The sequence below is a fragment of the Acomys minous genome, assembly GCF_964271855.1.
Source record: "Acomys minous genome assembly, chromosome: 12".
Lineage (NCBI taxonomy): Eukaryota > Metazoa > Chordata > Mammalia > Rodentia > Muridae > Acomys > Acomys minous.
The window spans coordinates 24,773,857-24,790,717 of record NC_140493.1 but is presented as its reverse complement, the minus strand read 5'-3'; the positions used below and the strand labels follow the sequence as shown (position 1 = coordinate 24,790,717).

Genomic DNA, 16,861 nt, shown 5'->3' with positions numbered 1-16,861 from the left:
ATGGAGAGCATGGCACTTGGAATCTGCCTTTACTAGCACCCATCATGCATTGCTTCCTCTCAGAATTTCCCAGCATCCTCTATTGCAGACTCCACAACCTTATGTCCCACTCCTCTGACACCTTTGGTGGAGGGATGAACGTCCTCTGCTCTACCAGAGACCTGCATCTGGACGGCTGTGGACTTCTCTGCTGTGTCCAGGGAAAGGGTCTGAGAGGGGCTGGACACCAGGGGACATTATAACCCTCTCTTTGGGGGCCTTTTTTATTGTACACAAATGTCACTGGGCCTTGATGGCCACCTCCACCCAGCCTGAGGGAGGGAGAGCCAGTGACAACTCAGGAGCTATACAATACAGTTCGCAACACATTTATTTCACCATTTTGTTTGGGGTTTTACAATCATTCTGTAAGATACACATCTTTGCCCAATTTTCAAAGCAGCGTGTAATTACCACATGTGATATGGGGCTGTGCTGTGATTTTGCAGATGGGGAGACTGAGAAGAGGAATGAGGCATCCATCAGCTTTCACTCCACAACCCAGAGCCTGAGCCCAGAGCAAGCCAAGATGGATCCTTGGACACCAGACACAAAGGACCATGCTTCCCTTAGAGACAGATATTTGTTGTTATATTTTAAACACTTTACATCCTCAGGAGTCTTTCTTCTTTCATTAGTGTGATTTTAGGTTGGCAGAGAAGAGCCTAGTGAGATTCAAGACCCGGGAAATGGCCGCTGCCAAGCATGGTGAGCATCCCTGAATAAGAGTGAGGAATGAATTGAGACAGTCATAGAACCTTGAACAGTCAGGATGGGGCCACAGACTCATATGGCAGGGGTTAAGACACCCCCCATACTGTTGTCCCTAAGTCCCGGGACACAAGCAGATCCCACCCCACTTGGAGAGCATGAAGGTCTGCCAGGGAACTGCTCAGCATGATCAGTGACACCACAAGAGTCGTGCAAATGTTCGCCACCCCAGAGTTCAGGACTCTGCCAGTCCCTTTGGTCCAGAGGTTCAAGTGACTGCTTTATAATCCATTCTCAAACCATCCACTTAGCATTTACTAAACACAGGTCTATAGAGCATAGGACGCCAAGAGCCCATTGATAGAGACACCGTGTTGGCCAGCAAGCCTCCACAGCTTGACAGGGAGCTGAGGGTCACAGGCTGAGGCTCCCGTCACAAACATGTTGACATAATTTCCAGACCATAAGTTGTTTGACCCCTTGTGCAAATCTGACTTGACTCTCACTCTGGCCTTCTCCCATTTTCAGCTCCCCAGGTCCCTGACTTCTCATCGCTTCTTCCTGCACAGCCCTCCCTGCGCACACCCACCGTGGCTTATCACATTCCCCGCTCTCTAGACGCTCTGCCCCCTCTTTTAGACCCCGGTTTCTGTGTCCTTGAATCTCTGTCTCTCTGCACTGAGCTTGCCCTGCTCAGCCCGAAAAAACAAACTCCTCAGTGTTCAGTCCCATGGATATGATCTCATGCTGTTTCCCCTGTAAGGCTATGCCTCTGTGTCCCCACCCCTGTGCACGTCATCTTTCCTGAACTCTTAGCTGCTTGTGGGAGGGGTCACTGAGGCAGGGCTGACTGCAGAGCACTGTGGGTCTTCCCAAATTCCTGCAGCTTCTCCTCCAGCTTTTGGGCCAGGTCCCGCAGAGCTCTGGCTGACTCTAGGGATTGTCCCTCATACAAAGCCTTTGAGTCCACGACAAGGTGATACACATCCAGGCCAAGGAAGATACTGGTAACAGCTCCTTTTATAATCCTGGTTCCTCTGGTCATTGGGCGAGCAGAGTCGGCTAAGGTACTCCTCACCTGCCTAGAAGCTTGTGCAGAGTGAGAGCTGGCTCTGGCTGTCCTGATGGCTCGGATATGATTCCGGAGGGCTTTCAATTTACCAAAAAGATCTACACCTCTTTTAACAAGTTTGACTGTAATCTTAGGCAAGATCTTCAGAATCTCGTTCAGTATGTCCATGCTGGCTCCAACAAGGCGACTGGCTTCATCTTCATCTGACAGTCTATTTAACTCTTCCACAATCGTGGTCGTTACACCACTCACAGATGCTGCCACTCCCAGCCCCAAGGAAGTTGCTGAAAGCATCACAGTGGCCCCTGCTGTAAAGGGTGCCAGAACTAGACCCAGGATGCCCAGGACCCCAGAGGCTGTGCTAGCAGAGCCAGACACCACGTTGGAGATGGTGCAGCCCCTGTGCACCTGGTCAAGATGGTCAGCCAGGTCTCGGAGCTTCCTGATGTGTTCTTCAAGTTTGCTTTTCAACTGAGGAAATTCTTGCAAAAACCTCTTTCTCTGCTCTTCCCTTTGAAGATGGTCATCTTCTGTGGGTGGCTGTGTTAAATGCTTGTGCAACGCATCATGCAGGGCGGCTTCCTCCTTGCTGTGATGAAAGGGGTCAAAGGGCATGAGAAAAACAGGCTTTTTTTTTTAAAGCCAAAAGCTTGTTCAAGCTTTACCTTTATATTGCAAACTCAATGGGGAACAATTTTACAGAGATTCAAAGTTTCACGACTGGGTGTTGGGGAGTTTGTATTTCTACTCTGAGCAGTTGGAAATTACAGATGCCACCATCCTTAATCCATGGTGGTCAGAGAGTGACGTAGAATCAAGACACTGTAATGAAAGGCATTTGATAAAATGTTTCCACTCAAGGTCAGTGTCATCGCTCCCTATGGTAAACCGTTGATGAGCACAGAGATGTGGGGTCAGAGCCAGTACTCTACCTCAGAGAACTGTGTGTGCTGTGAGGATGCACCTGTCCCAAGAGTCTCCCCTCTGCCCTTGTCTGCTAGGAAGTCATCTGCATTCCCTGCAGCATCCAGCGTCCAGAATGCCTGTGCTTGCCTGAGGAGCTCTGCACTGGGATGTGCAGACTGAGCATGCCAAGAGGGCAGTCCTCAACCTGAGAGGCTCCCAGGCCTAAGCAGTCGAAAGCTGCACGTCTGACCTCATGGGGCAGTACACAGTGACAGCGCACTTGCTCTAAAAGCTTTGCACAAAGACCTCCACCTACTGTGCACAGGGTCATCACAGGATCAGCATTGAGGATAGATTTGGGTTCTGTCAGTAAAATAATTCAGTAAATATCTGTAAGTATTGCAAGTGGAGAAATGCAAGTGGAGATATGTCATTTCCCAAGAGTTTCCTATAAAAATACTTAGCCTTAAAGATGCGAGGTGTGGTGAGGACCTTGCGGCCATATCTATCATCCAGAGGAACTAAGGCCAAAGACATTGACCTTGGTAAGATTCCCATGAGGCCTATATCAGTAGAATTAACCTGTTGATGGTGACCCTGTAAGGGACATGCTGTCTCCTGCCCTCACTGCCAGATTGCTCTCTGTGTGTTCACAATGGCTCCATCTCTGGCCTCTGGGGGCAACAGTCCTGAGCTGTGTCCTCTTGGCTGCTTGGACCTGCTTCAGGCTGGAAATTCTTTCCTGTGGTGGGCTTCCTGCTGTGCAGTAGTCATGTGACCTGTCACAGTCTCAATGCGGGTCAGCGCTGCACCCTGAGGACAAGGAAAGTCAGGCTTGAAGCTCTCTCACAGATGCCTGGTGCATGTGTTCATTGGCATATTTTAACCCCCCAGTGCTCCCTGGTCAACTGCGACTATGTGACAACAATCTGCTGTGTGAGTTTTATGGATTGCTTTTGAAAATTCTCAGTCCTGTAGTTGGTTTAGCATAGTCCTTCATCAACAGCTGGTGTCACAAAGATGTGAAGGCTCATGGGGACTCTTCCCTCAGACTTGTCATTTTGCTATTTTTGAGAATCTAGTAATAAATCGAAAAACAAACCCCTCAGAGCCATGAGAGACCCTCCGGAGAGTTTTTCCTGCTCTTGGCTCTCTGCAGATACCCAAAGCCCTTTGCCCCCTGCCTGGACCTCACAGTGGCAATGGCTGCCTGAGGTGACTATGACAGGACAGCTGCCACCAACCCAGGCTCCCCCACTGTCTTCTGCTCCACACTCTTCTGACAGTCAACATGGCAGCTCTAGTTCAGGCTCATGCAATAGAGATTTCCATGCTAACAGACACCACGTCAGAAGACAGTGTCACATTCGAACACAGCAAGGCCATGTGCAAAGATGCAGGGCGCCTGCTGATCACCTGTAATAATTCCCTGAAGTAGGGGAGGCAGCAGGGGAGGCACTTTCCTGTGGTATGGTGGCATGGGGTCTCCTCAGTTATACGAATCATCCTCAACCGCACTGACTCTGGCAGCTATCTGTGGTCACATGACCTCCCTGATGTTCAGCGAGCTCTGGTTAGAATGGAAGACACTTCTGAACAACACTCTAGACTCTTGAGTGAAGACAGTGTGTGAAGGGCACACCCATGCACACGCTGCACAGGGGATAAATGTCCCTTCTCCTGCTTCCATGTCCTCTGCTAGGCCCCTGAGCATCTCTCCTTTTTTACCTTCAAGTCTCCTCCTTCCTGCCCTGCTGTATAGCCACCTCCCTACACCTGCAATCCAGCATCACTGCAGTCTCTCCTGCACCCTGGCTGGGACGCTGTATAGCCACCTCCCTACACCTGCAATCCAGCATCAATGCAGTCTCTCCTGCACCCTGGCTGGGATGCTGTATAGCCACCTCCCTACACCTGCAATCCAGCATCACTGCAGTCTCTCCTGCACCCTGGCTGGGACGCTGTATAGCCACCTCCCTACACCTGCAATCCAGCATCACTGCAGTCTCTCCTGCACCCTGGCTGGGACGCTGTATAGCCACCTCCCTACACCTGCAATCCAGCATCAATGCAGTCTCTCCTGCACCCTGGCTGGGATGCTGTATAGCCACCTCCCTACACCTGCAATCCAGCATCACTGCAGTCTCTCCTGCACCCTGGCTGGGACCCTGGTCCTGTCTGTCTGGGCTTTAGGAAGAGTGCTGGCACTTGGTTCTCCAACCCTGACCTGTTGCCCATTGCAGGCTGTCACTGTGACCTGTCAGACTGAACTCCCAACACAGCCTGAGGCTCCAATCTGAGCAAGGACAGTTGGCGTCTAACCCAGCTCTGTGCATCTGCATCCTGTGCTCTCTGCCTCCTCAGCCACAGATGGATCCTGCTGCAGTTTTAGCTCTCTGATGGGAGGAACATGACTGAGCCACAACACGGGAACATAGGTTGATCAGTCTCCATTTTTCTCAACACAGTTGTTTGTTCTTGGCTCCTACAGGAGACCCCTGGACCTGGTTTCTTTGCACTCTCAACAGTAACTCTTAAGCTGACTTTCAGGAGCACCCACTGTTAAGCTGACTTTCAGGAGCACCCACTGTGTCCTGGCCACATGCTGTGAGCTCCCCATGCATCATCTTATTTCCTACACTACAGCATTATGGCGACGAGACTCAGAAAGCTGTAACTAACTTGCCAAGGACACAAAGCCTTAGATGGCAGAAATGGTCCTGACACCTTGAGTGGCACTTTCAATCAACCTGAGATGTTTTCCACAAAGGAATTACATGGTGGACACACTCCTCTTGGATTGTTGAAATGTAGGGCCCATAACCTTAAGCCGTGGGAAAAACTAGAGTAGGGTTGGCTGCTCAGGAAATAACCCTCATCATTGTGGTCCTGAGGGCAGGGCAGGGTGCACCATGCTCGTAACCTTGACAACTCTGCTGCTTCCACAAATGCCTTCCAGTATCCATCTTTAGTTCTCAGGCGCTCCAGGTCCTCTCTGGAGAGTATTTCTGTGAGATGATCAGCAACTTCTTCACCAACGCGTCTTGCCACATCTTATCAAAAAAAAAAAAGATGTCAGAAGACAGTATGGAAAAGATTCAATGACAAGTACCAGGAGGTGATGAGATGTCATTTTCCTGAGCATACGTCCAAGGACCCTTATGGCATCACTGGGCCTGGAGGTTCAATTATGTCTCTCAGATCCCTACGTAAAAGCTCTTAGGCTCTGCAAGTACATATGGAGACAGGAACTTTAAGGAAGTGAATTAATGAACACCGGATGATGTCATAAATATAGAATGCTACTCAGCGAGCTTGAGGGTCTTCATAACAAGAAGATTACAGGTGCCTATTTTCTATCGTCTCTCCATCATGTCATTGCCTACACCTGTCTCTATGTGTCCATATGTCTCTGCATGTTTTTATTACTCTGACTCTGCTCCACACACGCAGAGGACACACCTTGTGCAGATGTAGTGACCCTGTTCCCTCTGCACTCCTGAACAGGTGCTTACTGGGATCAACCTGCCACATGCTCACCACTGACATTGGCTTTCCATTGCTAGATTGCACATGGCTTTTGTTGAGGTTCCTGTTCTATCTACCATGAGACTCTTGCATGTCACACACTGTGGTACCAGGGCCTTCACATGTGACTTCCAAGCAGCTAGTAGGTTCTCCATTATCTTATTGTGTGAAAACAAGAGTTATTAATAAACATAGAATAAACGTGCGGGCATATTGAACGTGGTAATCTCTCAGGATTCTCTGAATCTGTTGAAAAAGCATTTGTGTCCACTTGAACTATTGCATAGGAGTCTCATGACTGGAAAGCCAGAACCACACAGCCAGGGCTGCCTGGTTTGGCTGACAGCTTGGGATGGACACTTGCCACATTCAACCACACCATAGCAGTAGACTCTATTGAACGATGGCTTTCCAGAAGCAAGGAAGCTCTGGTCTTTTCTGCCTTTACAAGCCAGAGCTTAGCTGGCTGCAGCCTTGCCCTGACTGCACCCCCCCCCCCACTGTCCCACTGCAGAGCAGGGGCCTCCACTTAATGCCCCAACCTCCTCCACAGCCCCAGCCATTCTGTGACACTGAGCTTCCTACTGCTCCTTTTCTCTCCAAACACTCAACGTGGAACATCTGGCATTTCCTGATATCACACTTGCTCTTTTCACTGTCGACAAGCACACAGAGCACCATCTGCAACCATTCCCCAGCCACTGGGGAATGCCTAGGTTCTTTGCCAAATCATCACAGGAATGACCTTGCATCCTTGTGACACCTGATGAGTAGCCGCCATCTTTCTGCACTGTGCTCAGTGGCACTGTCTTCAGGACCCTGCTACATCAACCCACTGGGCTCTGCCTACAGCGCTCTCCTGTGTTCCTCCTCCAAAGTACCAAAGTCTCCTCACTCTTTCTTGATGTATTTCTCTCTCTCTCTCTCTCTCTCTCTCTCTCTCTCTCTCTCTCTCTCTCTCTCCCCCTCCCTCGCTCTCTCTGACTCTCTTTCTATATAAATGCAGCAAATATCTACTGTATATAGCACACACATAATACAGTCATACATGTATACATATTACAGGGGGGAAGAGAAGGAGGGTGTGAGGGAGAGAGAAGGAGAGGGAGAGGTTTTTCACAGCAGAGCTCATTCTCTGGTGCAGAGCTCTGTAATGTTAGTTAGTGTTAGTTAACAAGCATTCCTTCTGGCCTCCTCTTGGGACCTAGTGACAGCTTATGTCATCATCTGCCATGGCAGGTGTTCTAGCTGAGCACTGTACATAAGAGGGTCCCCAGTCACCCCATAATACTCTCTCATCCTTCTCCCCCATGACCCTTCTCTCCTTCCCTACCTGCCTCTCTTGTTCCCTTTCTCAGTCGTCCTGTCTGTCTGCCTGTTTTTCTGCCTCTGTCTCTCCCTCGTTCCCAATCCCTAGATGCCTTTCTCTCTCTCCTCCCCCAGGAAGTCTCTTACGATAGATCTGTGCTATAAGTAACTTGACAGGAGCACACCTTGTCATGGCCACCAAAGCTGTCCTACCCCTCGTCACAATTTCATCCTGGCAGTTACTTTTATGTTGTCAAGATAAAATACCAACTCAGGCATACATTCTGGCTTCCAGCTCCACAGGGACAGATGGCCATAGTGGCAGGAAAGGCACAGAAGCAGGTGACAGACGCTGAGAGATCACATCTCAACTGCACATAAGAAACATGGAATGTGCTGGAAGGGTACAAGACTATGTCCTCTTACTTTATTTAACTTTATTTTATTTTACTTTTGAGACAGGGTCACACTAGGTAGCCCCAGCTAGCCTTGGAACTCAGCATGTAGACCAGGCTGGCCTCAGACTCAAGGACTCCACCCCCTCAGCCTCCCAAGTGCTGGATTAAGCCTGTGCACCACACTCAGCAGGGCTTTAATCTCTAAAGCTAGCCCACGGGGACTTCCCCCAGTGAGGCCCTGCCACAGGGACAGACTTCTGAAGGAGAGATAAACCTTTTTTTTAGGATCCCAAGTGCGGGATCAGAACGGTCTTGTAAGAGAACAGGTGAGGTTAATCCACTCAAAGACCAACCACCTCATGCTGGAGCTTGATTGTTGCCAGCTGAAAAGATCCTGTGATCAGACTCTGGGAGGAGACATATAAATGAGCCCAGAACTGGAGGCGGGGCTCTTTGAAGACTTAGGATAGCTTTGGCTGTTCATCGCTGCACTTTGTGAGGCTCCTAGAGAGAACCACTTGAGGGAAGGCTTCGGAGTTCCAGCTCCTGCTGAGGTTCCAGGTTCTGGTTACTCCAGGTTCCAGCAGAAGAAATCCTGCTGATTGTGCCAGGAGAGTTGTTCCTTGGAAGTGATATCCTTATAGTTTTGTTATTGTGTTCTTTAATTCTCTCATTTACTATTGTTTTGGTTAGTCGGGTTATAAGTGGCATATGCTCGGTTAATAAGTTATAAAAAATATATTGGTTGAGAAAATTGAGCCTACAGACTTCCTCAAATGAGGCCCCTTGTCCTAGGTAGTCTGTAACCTCCCCAGGCAGCAACACCAACAGCTGACCAGTGTGCAGATGCACAAGCCTCTGGGGGTATGAAACAGTCCAGACAACACACTCACATGCACAGTGACACACACAGGTGGCCCACTGAGACCAAAAGGACCTTGTTAGGACAAGTAAGAGGTGCAGCATCTCCTCTTCCACAGGAACTTTCGTGACATGGAAGCAGCCAGAGAACAGGAAAATGGCTACCTGACCCTTCCTTAAGGATGTCCTGGTGCCGATACTGAGCCATCGGATTTCTGACAGGTTTTCCTTATGGCTATTCAGTTGTCTAGCCTGGAAGAAGGAGAAAAACAAACATGTCTATTGCAGTGGGGACAGCTGAAGTAAGGTGGTAAAGGACTGATAGTCAGAGAGCTTCTCCCTTTAGTGGCCCTGTACTGCTACTTAGAGATGTCAGTCACCTGGTTTACTCATTCTTACTGTGGCCAAGACTGAGCCACCTGTCCTGTTAGTGTCTATGGAGGATGTCACCCTCTAGGCATGTAGCCATGAAGAAAATCAACACACAGGACAAATGAGAAGGGATGCTCAGTCTGCTATATATGATGGGAACACATGCAAATTGATGACGATAACAAATATATACATTATGTCTGTGACACTCAGGGCTCTTAATGCACACCCTGTTAGGAGACCACATTCTTCATGAGATTAGAACTCCAGTGAACCCAATTTTTTATATTTTTATTTTTGGATGTGAGCCTAGCCTTTTACAGCTGAGCTATCTCTCCAGCCCCCAATTTTAAAATAGAGAGAACACCATTAAGGTTTACGGACACTCCTCCATATATCACAGTAATGCAAGACAGGGGCTTGGCCCCAAGATGTTCAGATGGGCACCCTATCTTTTAGATATGAAACCACTCCCCATGTGACTGTTAGTGGCTTCTCACCCACATCAGGGCTGTGCTCTGTGACAGGAATCACCTCCCAGAGCCCATACCCTCTACTTCTGCAGGAGCCGGCATCCTTCAGACCCTGTCCCTGTCCCTGCTCTGGCCCATGAAGTCCCTCTGTCCTCCTTCCTAAATGTTCAACCTTAGGCAGTGTCTAACCATCATGTGAACTGCAGTGAAAGAACACTCTCTTGAGGAACCTTCTGCACTGGGGCTCTCAGCTGTCAGATACTTCTAGAAGCAAAAAGACCACCTCACACAGCGTCAACATTTAACTTTTTCATGGCCTGAGGCACAAAGTTGGATAAATAAAGTGTGAGACCCTACACTCATGGGGCCATGTACGAGGTGGGCATTCTCCTAGACTCAGAGTGCCCAGCCGGCTTCAGTGACCAGCGGGTCTGCCCTGCTCATGGGGTAGCCTCAGCACTGGAGAGGCCGAGGGAGGGTGGCTGCTGGCAGCTGGAGCCAGCTATAGACTCCCACAGAGATCATTCGGCACTGAGGTGTGAGGCTAGGGTTGCAGTTCTGTGGTGGAAAGCCCCTTAGTACACGAGGCCCAGAGCTCAGGCCCAAGTGATGCGGACAGACAAGGTAACAAGGTCAAGTGCAAATGTTCAACTTCTCTTGTGATTTCCCCAGAAATGGGGAAACTGAGTGAGAGTGTTCAGAGAGCATGTCGGGCTGCACAGGGGTATTTATTAGCTGTTCCTGCTGCAAGGACAGGGAGGACACAAACTGTGACAGGTGGAGGTGGCTAGGCTCTTGGGAGGTCCAAACTCACTCCATTTTTAAATTGGACCTCCATGTCAGGACTAAAGTTTCCGTTTTCCCCGAACTGACTTCTCGGAAAGAGGGCAACCGATCAGCAACTGCCCTGACATCTGGACTGGGGCTAAACTAGGGATAAGGTGAGCATTCCTTCTGCAAGGTCGGAACCACTCAGGGATGTACAAGTACCTCTCACCATAGGGCAGCCAACCCTGCTAAAGGGTACTCTCCCATTCCTGGAATTCCTCCTTGTGGCTTTAAAAGGAGCCTGTGAGCTCCCCTTGTGGTTGTCATGTTGTATGAGTGGTTGACCCCTGCCTGCTGGCTGTTTCTGCAGAATATACTCTCTTGGCTTTTTCATGCTATTTGAGTGTGGGGTCTTCCTTCGGTGATATTCAGACCCTTACACTCTTACACTCTGAACCCTAGCTACTCTAAGCCTCCGTGAAGGACAACACACACTATTCTCCCAATGACCTTAAAGTGTGTGCCACTCCCTCCTGCTCACCTCATCTACATGGTTCTGTCAGCCTGTACCTCCCTGGAGTGCCTTCCCTGCGTTCCAACCAGTGACATTTCTAGCCCGCTCCTCCACCTTCTCTTCGTACTTTTGGCATCTGAGGTACCAGTACCAGTCTCCTGTGCCCTCTTTACCATGCACAGCTGTCCAGCACACAACAGGTGGAGAGCAGCCTGCTGGGGTTCAGCAGGGCAGGAAACCCTGGCTCCATCTATCAGGGGACAAACAGAAGCCTAGAGAAGGGTGACAAACCCCGTGTCACAAAGTGCTCAGAGCAGAGCAGTGAGAGAAAGAACAATCCTGACTCTGAACAGAAGAAATCCTGTGGACTTAACACTTCCTGGGCCCCTCTGCCTGACTAGAGCATGGCCACCCTGCTGGCCTGGGTAAGGCAAGGCACGATGGTCCTGGGGACTCTGCACTGAGCCTGGCCCCTGTCCCTTACTGGGTCCCTTCCCCACCTGCACACACAGGCCAGCCTTGCCTTCCTCCTCTGTCCCCCACAGGCTAGGCAGAGGCCAATGAGAACCAGGGAGTGTCAGCCTCTCACCAACCTCTTCATCTCCTTCCAGGTTCCCAAGAACAGTCACTGTGTGCTATGCCTCAGTTTCTCCATGGGGCCTGGCACAGCATCATGAAGCAAAGACAACCTCTTTCTGAACCCCTCAGACACTTTGTATATCCTAATCAAAACCTGCCATTGGTACTTATTGGTTCAGTAACAGTACCCCAAGGCCAGTGTTGGGTGCCCATGCCACACATTTGGATGGACCTTGTGTCCCAAGCCTCCTCCAACCCCTTTTTCTGTTTCTTGGCTCTCCAAAAATGACTGTGCATAGAGAAAAGCTGCCTTTCCTCCAGAGCTCCCTGATCATGTCTCAGGCAGACCTACAAGCAGGGTCAAGCCCTCGGCAGTGTGAAGATCCCATTTGGAAGATTCCACATCCCATCCTGTGCTCACTGTCAGGACTGCACTCTGTTCCTGTACTGATAACCCCCTGTCCTTGCCCAAACTCTCCATGTGTACATATAGCTCAGGCTGGCCTCATCCTCACTAAGTAGCTTAGGGGAACTATGAACTACAAATCTTAGCCCTGCAGCGCCCAAGTGGTTTGTGCCCTGTCCCCCACCTTAGTCAAGCCTTCCCAAACTCACATGAAATGAAAAGGACAGAGAAAGAGAATATTTCAAAAAACATTAGAGCCAGTCAGAGTCTGAGACATGGCAGGTGCTCTGAAGTCCTCTTCGCAAAATGACACCCAGGGTCTGCTCCTCGCACCCAACATCCTTCCTGTTCAATAATGCTAGCAGGGTCTTGGGACTTTAGGGAACACTAGTGGAGTCACCTCATTATTGGCAGGTCCAAATATATCCCACTAACACAGAGATGCAATTTAAAGCTAACTTACTGGCCAAAGAATTTCCATGGGTGGATGATACCCTTTGATCCAGCTCTGGGTCCACGTCCCATTGTAAACACCACGTTGTGAAAGGTTGTGGAGTTTTGCAGGACAGTGCACAGCACCCAGTGAGGACTGTGAAATGCCCAGGTAGGTGCCCAGCCACCACATGTCCAGCTGGCAGATACAGAGTGAGCAGAGGACCTTGTGCAGGGGTGTGAAGGTCAGAGCAGCTTGCTTTAAGGGCATAGTGGGTGACGGGGAGAAGTTACCCCTGTGTAACCCCTGTGGAGAACCTGTGTAAGTCAGGTTCTCCAGAGGAACAGAGCTTCTAGAGGAATCTCTCTCTCTGCATTAAGACAGGGGATTTATTAGAATGACTCACAGGCTGTGGGTTAGCTAGTCCAATGGTGGCTGCCAGTAGCTGCTCAGTCTACTAGGCTGGGTGTCTCAGCTGGTCCTCAGTACACGATGGAACCCCAAAGAAAGAGGCTCCAATGCCAGTGAAGAAATAGACTTGCTAGTGAGGAGAAAGCAAGCAAAGAGGAAAGAGCAAAACCTTCCTCCTTCCATGACCTAATGTAGGCTTCAGCAGAAGGTGTGCCCAGATTAGAGTCAGGTCGGAACACAAGCAGCTGATCAGAGCAGCAAATCCATACTGTATGTGTGTGACACACAGAGATCCTCATACAACATCCTCTGAAGGAGAGATAAACATGCTTTTTGTTTAGATCACAAGTGGGGGATGAGAAAAAGACTTGTGAGACAGCAGGTGATGTTTATCCCCTTAGAAGTGGAACCACCATGTGGGGGAGGATGTGTTATTAAGCAGCTGAAGAACATCCTAGAACAAAGGCAGAGAGGAGGTAAAAATGTGAGCCAAACACAAGAGGCGAGGCCTTTGAAGACCTGGGATCGTTTTGGCTGTTCATTGCTCTACTTCGAGGTGCTCCTAGAGAAAACTGCTTGAGGGAAGGCTCCGGGGCTCCGGGCCCTGGCTGAGGTTCAGGATTCTGGTTGGACCAGGTTCCAGCAGAAGAAATCCTGCTGACTATGGCAGGAAAATTGCTCTAGAACTGATATCTTTAAGGTTTCATTATTGTATTCTTTAATCTTCTTTTTCCTATTGTTTAGGTTAGTCGGGTTATAGGTGAGGTCTCTTGGTTAATAAGTTCATAATAAAATATATTTGTTAAGAAAATTGAGCCTACAATCCTCCTTTCAGGAGGACTCCAGTGAGCTCCATTGTGAAGTGGGGGGAAGCCCACTGAGGTTTGCTGTCTCTCCTCAATATTTCACAGTACTGCTAGACCAGGGACTTAACCTCCAGCTGCTCTGAATAGAACCTGATCATTTACATAGGAATCTCTGCTCTCTTAAACGCACAGCAGCATTTCCTCCCCTTCTTACTCATGTCATGGCCTGTGCCCTGTGACAGGGGTTAATTCTCAGGTGCCAAGGTGCTCTCCCAGAGCTCACACCCCCTATTCTGCAGGAGCCTGCCTCCCACCAGGACTCAAGTCCTTCAGGCCCTGTCCCTGTCCCTGCTCTGGCCCATGCAGTCCCTCTGTCCTCCTCCCTAAATGTTCAAACTAGGGCAGCTCCTAACTGTCATGTAGCTGCAGTGGAAGAACATTCTCTTGAGGAACCCATCCTTGACATGAGGCACACAGTTGGATAAATAAAGTGTGACACCCTACACTCACAGGGCCCTACATGAGGTGGACATTCTCCTAGACTCACAGTGCCCAGCAGGCTTCAGTGAACAGCGAGTCTGCCATGCTCATGTGGTAGCCTCAGCACTGGAGAGGCTGAGGGAGGGTGGCTGCTGGCAATTGGAGCCAGCTGAGGCTTCCCACAGAGACCCCCAGTTCTATCCAAGATCATTATTCATTGAGATGTGTGGCTAGGGTTGCAGTTCTGTGGTGGAAAACACCTCAGTGTATGAGGCCCAGAGCACAGTCCCTAGTGATGTGAACAGACAAGATAACCAGTCCCTCCCTGTTGGCTGGTCCAGTCCCTCCCAGCCCTGAATGTCTAGATTCCCTGGAGCACTTCTCCACACTGCACCTGTCTGCTACCCAACCCCATGACTCCATGAGGACCAGCCAACTTGGCACGATCCCTGGAGCAGTCCAGTGCTGGTATCCAGGACCAGCTGTGCAGTCCCTTTCTCTAGGCCCCAGCGAGGGCCCCACTGGCCCCCAAATCTCCAGCAGGGAGACAGTAGACTCTGTCCATGTGGACAGTGTGAGGCACAGAGCAGTGCTTTGTTCCAATGGTTAGGACAACCATAAGCAAGTAGACAGACAAACCAGAGTCTCCAAGCACCAGGAAGTGCTCTTCCTCCATAAACAGAACAAGGGAAACAACAGGCAGGCAGTAAGTAACCATGGAGACCCTTGAGACAGAGCTTGAGATAGCTTGGCTTCCTGGAGCTGGCTAGGTTTGACCCTAGGATGCGCGTGTGTTTCTGCCATTTCCCCCATTCCCCACAGGTTGAGCAAAAACCAGGTGACACCCAGAGAGCATAATCCTGTCACCCACTCTTCAGTCTCCGTTCCAGGATCCTGAACAAGCCACTCTCTCCTGCAGCCTCAGTTTCCACACAGAGCCTACATAGAATAAGCCATTAGAATAGGTGTGAGAAACACTGCTGCCCTGAAGGGCTCCTGGGATCTCATCAGTCAGCTGTTGTCCCCTTCCCACCTCAGTGGCAGCACTCCAGAGCCAGCTTTACTGAGCAGCCCAAGGACTGGCAGGCTCAGGCTCCTGCCCTCCTCTGTCTCTTTGTTTCTTCCATTTCTTAGGGGAGTGAGCACTCACACCAGACACCTTCCCTCTGTGGTCCCATGCACTCTGTCCTCTAAACTGAGCCCTGGCAGCTCACTGGCTCCATTTGATAGCTTCTCCAAACTTTTTTGTGCTTAGGAAAAGCACCCAGACCATACAGGCCTAACAGTCCAGGTTGGCTACCCCACATTGCATTCATAAAATGGGCCCACCCTCTTCTAGAGCTGAGTTGAGGATGAGCTAGTGGAGGAACTGAGCCCCTTCCCCAACTTACTGAGGGGTCTTGCTCTGGCTGAGTTTGAGCAGCAGCACAGGCTGTGTCTGTGTGTTAACCTACAAAGACAGGAAGTGAAGGGAAAGTGAAAGAGTTTGCTTGGGAAAGCTGATATCCAACAAATCCCCAGAGCCACCTTGCTGAGCCCCACCCGCACCCCACTCCTTATCAACCCACTCATAAGACAGTCTTGGCTGACCTTCTTTTTCTTTCTTTCTTCTTTATTTTTTATTTTTACAAGAAAACACTTTATTTGATGAGGAAATTCTAAGGTAGAAAAATATCTTACAAATGTCAGCCATGACTTACTACCATCTATTTACAGAGTCTGCATAGTCAAATTTACCACCAACATCTCCAATGTAAAGATATGGCACACTGCTACAGGCTGCCAGTGCTTATTATCCTGTCAAATACCTCAAAGGACAAGCTTAAAGCTAAAACTAGACAAGTCATCAGTGTTTGGCTAAGTTTCTAGATTCTTCTCTGCACAGCCCATGCTGGCTGTAGGTTCTCCACAGCCTTTAGGGAAAATGATCTGCCACTGGAGCCGAGGTCCCAAACTTGTGTGTCATGACCACTTTGGGGACTGTAGTGCCCTTTCAGTGGGCTTGCCTAAGACCACATGCATGGTATTTAAGAAAAAAAAACCCTGCATCTTTCAGTCTCCGTGGCTCCCTCAGATCACTCTTCACGTCTCCAATACTGCCCAGCCCCAGCTCCTCAGGCACACCTGGCTTCCTTGCTCCTCAGTAAAGTTCTGGTCTCTGGAGTGCTTGATGCTGACTGTGCTTTGATGAAGATGGAGAGCATGGCACTTGGAATCTGCCTTTACTTGCACCCATCATGCATTGCTTCCTCTCAGAATTTCCCAGCATCCTCTATTGCAGACTCCACAAGCTTATGTCCCACTCCTCTGACACCTTTGGTGGAGGGATGAACGTCCTCTGCTCTACCAGAGACCTGCATCTGGACGGCTGTGGACTTCTCTGCTTTGTCCAGGCAAAGGGTCTGAGAGGGGCTGGACACCAGGGGACATTATAACCTTCTCTATGGGGGCCTTTTTTATTGTACACAAATGTCACTGGACCTTGATGGCCACCTCCACCCAGCCTGAGGGAGGGAGAGCCAGTGACAACTCAGGAGCTATACAATACAGTTCGCAACACATTTATTTCACCATTTTGTTTGGAGTTTTACAATCATTCTGTAGGATGCACATCTTTGCCCAATTTTCAAAGCAGTGTGTAATTACCACATGTGATATGGGGCTATGCTGTGATTTTGCAGATGGGGCGACTGAGGTGAGGAATGAGGAATGTATCAGCTTTCGCTCCACAACCCAGAGCCTGAGCCCAGAGCAAGCCGGGATGGAGTCTTGGATTCCAAACACAAAGGACCATGC

General features: G+C 49.7%; 2 protein-coding genes across 2 annotated transcripts in view; both read right to left on the bottom strand.

The window, feature by feature from the left end:
* Positions 1 to 16,861, bottom strand: part of LOC311579913 (apolipoprotein L3-like) — a 74,205-nt gene that overhangs the window by 48,096 nt on the left and 9,248 nt on the right. The gene's annotated exons all lie outside the window — the stretch shown is intronic.
* Positions 366 to 15,508, bottom strand: LOC311579916 (apolipoprotein L3-like). Its single transcript, XM_084750961.1, has 4 exons — positions 15,457 to 15,508; positions 8,989 to 9,075; positions 5,652 to 5,781; positions 366 to 2,411 (listed from the first exon to the last, which is right to left on the bottom strand). Exons 2-4 carry the CDS (start codon positions 9,029 to 9,031, stop codon positions 1,583 to 1,585), a joined length of 1,002 nt encoding a protein of 333 aa, XP_084607087.1. The 5' UTR covers positions 9,032 to 9,075; positions 15,457 to 15,508; the 3' UTR covers positions 366 to 1,582.